The following is an 8,274-nucleotide window of genomic DNA, read 5'->3' as shown; positions in this document are numbered from 1 at the left end:
ACCAAGGATGAAGCTAGAATGTGGAGTACAGGGACCAACCGCGTAATCTTTGATAAACCACGGGGACCAACCGCGTAATATTTTAAAAAATTTCTGCCTCAAAATCGTCTAGTATATCAAAGTGCGTTAGCTGTTGTATATTCAATTAGAACATATATCAATATAACAGATCACATGTGACCAACAAACACGATTATCTTTTGTATTGGTTTATAAATCCCCATCTAGTATATGAAAGTGCCTTGGTGTAAAAAAAATTTTCCCGTTAAATCCAGGGAGGGCAGATAACCCCTTTGGGTAATACTATGTTCCGCCCCTGCTTGTAGGTGTAAGGGTGCAAACCAAAGTCCCACATCGGTCATGGGATAAAACAAATGTATGTATATAAGTCTAAGGGGAAGTCCCTCTATCACCAATTGGTTTTAGAAAAGGATGGACTCTTGGGCTTATATTGCAGGACATTGTGTTTGGGCTATACGATCCTTACAAGTGGTATCAGAGCTAGGCTATAGCCCCGATGTGGTGGACGGCGCAGTAGGGTGCACCCCTCGGTCTTGAGCAGCGATGAGTGGACCCAGCTCTCGTTCGAGGGGGACCCTGGCACGATGAGTTGATCCTGGAAGCCTTGTATCGAAATCTCCTTGCCCTCCCACCAGGTTGAGAGTTCCGAGTTTGCGGCGGTAAAGGCACTATCGTTGGAGGGGAGGCCTAGATGGACTTAGGTTTGAGGGGATGTTTGTAAGGATAAAACAAATGTATGTATAAAAGTCTAAGGGGAAGTCCCTCTATCACCAATTGGTTTTAGAAAATGATGGACTCTTGGGCTTATATTGCAGGACATTGTGTTTGGGCTATACGATCCTTACATCAGGTTCACTAAAATCGTTTAAATGAAACCCCAAAAGAAAGATTAAAAGCCATAAGAAGGCACTGAGTAGTATCATCATAACCGAAGGTGAGCTTCAAATTTGAGTAAAATCAGGGTTATAAATAAAACAGGCACAAAATGTACAAATCATCCACCCGACTGAATATTCTTGTAAGATTCTATTTTAGGAAAGGTAAAGCTAACAAGTCAACAAGGTTCTAATGCCTGCTGCCTGCACTTGCTTCTAATATGTTCATTAAACTTACACCACTCCAGAAGGTAGACGTAAAACAAGTTGTCCTCCAAAAACACTGTAAAAAAAAATTATTTTGCGATTTAGTCGCAGGTCGATTAGGTTCAACAATGATTGACCCAGCCACCTGATTAGCAGCTATATGGGCTAATATATGCTACTGTCACACCGGCCAAAAAAGAAATAAAAAGTTAAGGTTTCTAACCTTTTCATGTAGTAGTAACAAAAGTCGGCTAATATAAATGTTTGAACAATTTCGGAAATAAGAACCATTGACGGCCATAATCCATAACCCAGTGCCGTAAGCAGATGCCCACGACTATCCAAAACCTGTTCAATCAACCCAAAAATCTTAACACTAAATTTCACCTATCATACAGCAAAAAGATGAAACTATTACTGGTATAACCCAAAAGGTAAAAAGGCTAAAAACAAAATATCATACCTGAAGGACCCAATGAGCACAACTCAAAAACCTAGCAACACCTAGGGCGAATACGTAATGAGCGGTGAATGGTTCTACGATCTGTGAGCCAGAGAGAAACAAAAGTCATTAAACGTATAAGTCAACCAAGAAAAAGTCAATAGTCTTTAATGACCAATATCAGACCTTTGTGTTCTGCATAACCCTGAGTTGGGGTAGGACAGAAACTGCTTCAAGGTAAACACAGAACGCCCAAAATACCCTGTTAATAATATGATGCGACGTTGACGGATGAATTAACAGAGCCAGTACAACACAAGGAACCACCTACAACAAAAAAAGATATCAAGTTAAGATTTTTATATCTAAAAAAAAGAAATACTCATAGAATTAGAGTCGAATGAAATCACATTAACTTGTATGTGTATTAACAAGATTACTTTATTGTTTGCTGTACATTTACTAACAAAGTATATAAGAAACTTGTGGATGGTAATTAAGAAATTTACATAATGAAAATGAATGATTAGATATTTATACACGAATATTACCTGGAATAAAAAAATAATAAAATCTGGCAATCTTCATGATACAAGACTTACCACATAGTACATTGCGAAATTATCTTTATCCTCCATGTAGCTTGATTTAAGTTTAAAACGAATCATAAATACAACCCATAAAGTGGTAGCCAATGTAGCCAAATCAAGCAACGTGTGTATGTCATACTCCATAACAAAACTGCAGTATAATCTAACAGCCAAGAATATAGCTGTTAGTTCCTGTGTTTTCAACGATAGCCCTACAATCACGCAACACTTTATCATCAGATCAACAATTTATAACAAAGTATGAATTATAAAAAAAAAGTGAAAATATTAAATAGAGAACATGGTTTAAAAAAACGGTCGCCTCGTACGCCTTGAGGCGCGCCTCAATGCGATTTTCGAATATTCCGTTTTGAAACGTCCGCCTCAAAGGCCAATTAAAACGTACGCCTCAAATGGGAGAGGCGGTTCGATTTTGGTACGCCTCACAGGTAAGTGAAAAACGTACGCCTCATGTTCACAACCGGTCAACGGCGGTCAAACAGCATTTAACGGTGTCGGAAAACTTGGATGTTGCCGGAATCGAGTAAAGATGAGGAAGGAGAACACGAAAATCAAATAGAAGAGAAGATAGGAAGAAAAAGAATTGAAACCTGAAAAATCCGGTGACCGGAGTTAGATGGAAGAAGAAGAAGTTAGATGGAAGGGTTGAGGAAAGAGAAAATAGTTTTTATGGAGTTCTTCAGAAGTAAAAACACTGGAAAAATAATTGATATTGATAAAGAACAGCCCCTAAACTTTTACTTTGTATCATTGATATTTGTGTCATTGATATGTCGTTTTCATGTTTATCTTTTCTTATAATATTAAGAACAAACTTAATATACACTCTTGAAACTTTAATAAAATGACAATAACAGCCCCTATTATTTACATATTATCATAATATATATATTTATTATTAAAAAGTCAACATAAGTCAACTCCGCCTCGAACGTACGCCTCGGTTCGCCTCGAGGCGTACGCCTCGCCTCACAGAGGGGAAACGCCTCGAGGCACGTTTCCGTTTTTTTAAACCTTGATAGAGAACAACAATTCCGTAAACAATGTGGATACAATAAGATGCAGCTGTACGATTACAACCTTTAGAACTCTATATTGGTATATCTTGTCACAAATTTATGTCAATTACGCTGAAACTTTTGTTCGGTAAATTAATTTGATGCAACTACAAACAAAGTCTTTTTTAACACAAAGAAGCAACATAAAATTTGATATTACAAATAATGTCTGAGCCAAAAAACAAAACAATTTAAGAACCAATTTTTTAACTTGTCTAATACAAAATCTGAAAATAAAACTATCAATTAGAAACAATTAATCACCAATCGTTCGTATATAATTGCACAAGTTACTACAAAACCATACTCAGATCCAAATTCTCATTTCAGAGTTTAATTAATAGATGCACCACGTTAGAGCACAGGGAGTTGACAGCATTTTTCACCGTCGACGAAATCCGACAGCGGGGACGGTGGCAGCGCCAACTCCGTCCCGGCATTTTGCCGGCGTTAAAAGCCGGCGTCAGCCTCACCTTCTAGCATCAGAAGCTGTTTTGTGTTTGATTTTTTGAAATAATAAATTTATTTTTATTATTTAACCAAATTAGATGTTAAATTACTATGAATTAGACACTCAAATAAGACACGACCCTGAACGATTTCCCCTGTTTTGGCTTCGGTGTTAAATTTCAGTGTCTCAAATTAGACACCTAGTTTTGTTCTATTTTAACATCAATTCTGAAATTAAAAAGACCATCTTAACATCCAACTCAAAAACCCCAAGTCCAAACCAAAATTCCTCATTAAAATAATAGCTAGATTACCTAATTCAACCTCAATACACTAACATTAAGAGCAATCAAACTTATGAATGACTTGATAATAATAATCAATTAAAATTGAAATTATAAACTTACCAGCACAAGTTTTTTCCTTCATGAGTTTATAAATAAGAACAGAGATACCAATGGAGTGAACAGCTTCAGCAGCAACAAACAAATTATCATGATCGTGTACGATCACACGAAGTAATACCAAAGTTAACATCCCTGTTACTACACCCAAAAAAGCTTTCACCTTTGGTGGTTGCCTTCGTACCCATGATGATATCACCTGGATTGCTCTCTTTGGTGGTCTCATTATTTTTGTTCAAATACTAGGGTTTTGCGTGTGTGTGTGTGTGTGTGTTGAATTTTATCTATATGTGTTGTTGATTTGATTATGGTAGAGATCGGTAATTTGGTGTTGTGAGTTATTAGGGTTTTGATTACGGTGTTCGATTTGGGGGAGAAATTTAGGGGTGAAAATTAATATTAATATTAAATTAAATATTAATATTAAATATTTAATTAAATATTAATATTAAATTAAATTTAGATTAGATTAGATTAGATATTTATTTATTCATAAGTTTAAATTGTTGACGATCAAATGGGTGCGTGTGAATGTAATGGCTGTATTTATATTTTTTTATTTTTTTTATAAGAGGGCTCCCAACTGTTAGCCCTGGTCCACTGCCCAGGTCCGCCCACCCTAGGTGCTGTTGTCACCACCCCGCCCAGGTCCCGCCCAGGTCCCGCCCAGCCTGGTTCACCCAGTTCCTTTACTATCTTCAGCATTTTTGTGGACGAAAATGGGAGAGGAAAAAAAAAATCGAAAATACATATAACGGCTCTCTCAACGGCTACTTCTATTTTTTTTCTTTTTTTCTTTTTTACACTATATATACACACACCAAACAATATTTTTACATACACAAACATACACTATCATTTCATATTTTCTACCCATTTCATCATTTTTATACTCAAATAAACAATATGAGTTCCGACTCCGAGCCCGACGTAAATATGGTATTATCGATCAGAAATACGACTACGAATCGAGCACTCGAAGCCATTGACGCGCTAGATGAATTAAGTGATAACGAAGAAGTAGAACAAATACCACGGGCACCTAGAAGATATTTACATAGAGATCGTCAGGGTCGTGCATTGGCTTTATGGAATGATTATTTCTCCGACAATCCCACATTTTCGGACGATTATTTTCGTAATCGTTATCGAATGAGCAAACCTCTATTTCTTCGTATATGTCAAGGTATATTGAACTTTTCTCAAACTCCGGTTCCTAAATATTTTACTTATTTTATTCAAAAACATGATGCTACCGGATTACTTGGTTTTAATATTGTTCAAAAAGTAACATCCGCCATACGTCAACTAGCTTATGCCGCTTCGGCCGATGTTTTTGATGAATATTTGGGTGAACAAACCTCATATGATTGTTTAAACAATTTTTGCAAATGTATTTTCCACTTGTACGGTCCCGAATATTTGAGACGGCCAACTGCACAAGATGTGCAACGTTTGACCACTAAACATGCTCAAATACATGATTTTTCGGGAATGTTAGGAAGTATTGATTGTATGCATTGGAGATGGAGAAATTGTCCGGCACGTTGGAAAGGTCATTATACACGAGGTGACCATGGTTACCAGTCAATTATGCTTGAAGCGGTAGCATCGTACGATATTGAACGAAAAGATATTAAACGAGCATTTGGAATACTACAAGGCCGATGGCAAATTGTTCAACGTCCGGCACGACCGTATTATATCCGCAAAATTAGAAGGATTTTGTTATCATGTGTGATATTAAATAATATGATAACCGAGGACAACGGCCGTGCATTTTTGTGGACTCGAGGAGAATTATCGTCCGGTTCGACGACCACCGAGATCATTCCAAGAAAGGGTTGAAGCGCATATGCGAGTGGACGCGGAAATAAGAGATGCGGGCATTCATCAACTACTAAAACATATGCTTGTAGAACACATACATAATCTTCCACCAAATTATCGCATACGACATGATCCCACAAGAAATTCAAACAACCAAGATGAAGCCGGACCTTCACACATTCCCGATGACGAGGATGAAGAAGATCACGAAGAAGATCAAGAAGACGACGATGAAGAATAGGTCTTTTAATTGATGTTTTAATGTAATTTTTTTTAATTGTATTTTTATTTTAATTGTATTTTTTTAATGTACTTTTTTATTTTAATTATTGTAATGTTTTTTAATTTTTAATAAAAGTTTAGTTTTATTTAAATAATTGGAATTTTTTGATAATATAAAATAATTCAAAAAGAAAATAAAAAAATGGAAGGAGGAGTGTCTTTGTTGGGAGTGTTTATTCATGGGTTAGTCCTGGGAAGGAAGTGAGATGGAGGTGCTGATGTGGCGCTGAATGGTTGGTTAGTCCTGGAAGAAACCCTGTCATGGTTGGGAGCACTCTAAGGGATAAATTTGGTAAATTCAATCGTGGTATTAATATTTATACGTAATGTATAACTTCTTTAAACATGTTCTTCAGAGTTAAAATAAACTATTGCTCTGGATATTTAAGATGACATTTTTCTTTGCTTGTCATCCTTGACCCTTAGACCAAACTAGTTAAACTAGTTGTGGAGCCCTCGCTTTGCGCCGAGAGCTCCGTTTTGAATGCGAGTTAAAAAAAAAGTCTTGATCTATTTTGTAAAAAAGAATTTTTTTCGACATCTAACATTGAAGGATTGTTTCTTTTGTGAAAGTTGTTTTTTAGCGTTCGTTTTTGAAACGACCCGTCCATATTACTATAAACGCAGTACGTTCTCATTAGTCTCATAGCGAGGTATTTGACCTCTATATGATACGTTTTAGAAAATATTGCATTCTTTTCATAAAAAGCACATCATTATTATACATAATGCATGTTTTAAACAAGTGGGCGATTATTTAAGAAATAATCCCCAAAATACATCGTAACAGTCGAATATAATACATGACAAAGGTTTTATTGAATGCAACACTTTATTTAAATAAAAGTATGAGACTCCATGCACAGCTTGCTCAGATAATGCAACAGCGGAAGACTTTCTTAAGGACCTGAGAATAAACATGTGTAAACAGTCAACACAAAGGTTGGTGAGATATATAGGTTTATCATCGATATAAATATAGACCACAAGATTTCATAGTTATAAATATATGTACACTCGCAAGTGTATAAAAGTATTCTATAAGTTGTTGAGCGCTTCGGTAACCATACTTAACCATTAATGTGGCATATTCCCTTTATTATGAAATCTCCCTACACTGTACCAAGTGTAGTAAAAACGAAGTATTATGCAACCGTTTACAATACTAGAGCGACTAGCCCGGTTGGGGTTGTCAAACCCGATAGATCTATCAATAGGATTCGTGCTTACATGTTCTTACAACATGTAAATATTAGTTACCAAGCTATTAGGGAAGATATGCAATGTGGTACAACTCAACGTAGAATATATTTTAAGTACTTGTGTCCATAGCGTAAAACATAAAATGCATGTATTCTCATCCCAAAATATTTTTAGAGTTTAAAAATGGGACTATATACTCACAGTAGTAAAAGTATATTAATAATAAGTTTTCAACTTATTAAAAATATGACCGTCGTCCTTGAATTCACGAACCTATAACAATAATAACGATTCAGATAATAATACGACATATGAATAAAATAAAGTAAGTTCAAAGAATACTTATATAATAATTTTTAACATTTTATGTTAGTAGTCCATTGTTAGTAGTCCAAAATAGTCCGAAAAGTCCAACAGTCCAATAATCGGTATATATATATATATATATATATATATATATATATATATATATATATATATATATATAATCTTAGAATTACCCCACGACGTATTGTATACGTGTTGTCTTTGCATCAACCCAGAGACGTATTGTATACGTATTGTCTTAGAATTAACTAAGACGTATTGTGTACGTACTGTCTTAGGATTTATCAAAACGTATCACAGAATTAACCAAGATTATAATATTTTGTTATACTACTGATAGCATGTCCAAATATATATAGGATATAGGAAAAGTTAACAAGGATATGGTTAATATAGTTTTTATAATATAAATTTCGTCCATACAACGTTAATTTTAGCATATTTTGTTTTGCTGGCCAAATATTCATTACAACTCCGTTTAAAGTGAATCAAATTGCTATGGATTCATTAAGAAGTAAATTTTACAAAACTAATTCGAAAAGTTCATCCCAAGTAGTAATTTTT

At 35.2% G+C, this 8,274-nt stretch overlaps 2 protein-coding genes across 2 annotated transcripts; one reads left to right on the top strand and one right to left on the bottom strand.

Moving 5' to 3' along the window:
* Positions 1 to 812: 812 nt before the first annotated feature.
* Positions 813 to 4,328, bottom strand: LOC139872300 (uncharacterized). Its single transcript, XM_071860147.1, has 6 exons — positions 4,072 to 4,328; positions 2,148 to 2,347; positions 1,732 to 1,872; positions 1,567 to 1,647; positions 1,327 to 1,451; positions 813 to 1,179 (listed from the first exon to the last, which is right to left on the bottom strand). The coding sequence occupies exons 1-6, from the start codon at positions 4,292 to 4,294 to the stop codon at positions 1,131 to 1,133; spliced, it is 819 nt and encodes a 272-aa protein (XP_071716248.1). The 5' UTR covers positions 4,295 to 4,328; the 3' UTR covers positions 813 to 1,130.
* Positions 4,329 to 5,004: 676 nt separating this feature from the next.
* LOC139871025 (uncharacterized) lies at positions 5,005 to 6,139 on the top strand. The gene is made up of 2 exons (XM_071858776.1): positions 5,005 to 5,738; positions 5,833 to 6,139. The coding sequence occupies exons 1-2, from the start codon at positions 5,005 to 5,007 to the stop codon at positions 6,137 to 6,139; spliced, it is 1,041 nt and encodes a 346-aa protein (XP_071714877.1).
* The last annotated feature ends 2,135 nt before the right edge of the window (positions 6,140 to 8,274 follow it).

This window comes from Rutidosis leptorrhynchoides, chromosome 10 (genome assembly GCF_046630445.1).
Source record: "Rutidosis leptorrhynchoides isolate AG116_Rl617_1_P2 chromosome 10, CSIRO_AGI_Rlap_v1, whole genome shotgun sequence".
NCBI lineage: Eukaryota > Viridiplantae > Streptophyta > Magnoliopsida > Asterales > Asteraceae > Rutidosis > Rutidosis leptorrhynchoides.
The sequence above is the reverse complement of the archived record's forward strand: the minus strand, read 5'-3'. Positions and strand labels throughout refer to the sequence as shown.

Excerpts from the sequence above, each read along its gene's own strand:
- LOC139872300 (XM_071860147.1), bottom strand. The coding sequence starts at position 4,294 with ATGAGACCACCAAAGAGAGCAATCCAGGTGATATCATCATGGGTACGA. Across the intron at positions 2,348-4,071 it reads GAAGGAAAAAACTTGTGCTG|GGCTATCGTTGAAAACACAG; the intron begins GTAAGTTTATAA and ends GCGTGATTGTAG. Across the intron at positions 1,648-1,731 it reads GGGTTATGCAGAACACAAAG|ATCGTAGAACCATTCACCGC; the intron begins GTCTGATATTGG and ends TCTGGCTCACAG.
- LOC139871025 (XM_071858776.1), top strand. The coding sequence starts at position 5,005 with ATGGTATTATCGATCAGAAATACGACTACGAATCGAGCACTCGAAGCC. Across the intron at positions 5,739-5,832 it reads GGAATACTACAAGGCCGATG|GACAACGGCCGTGCATTTTT; the intron begins GCAAATTGTTCA and ends ATGATAACCGAG.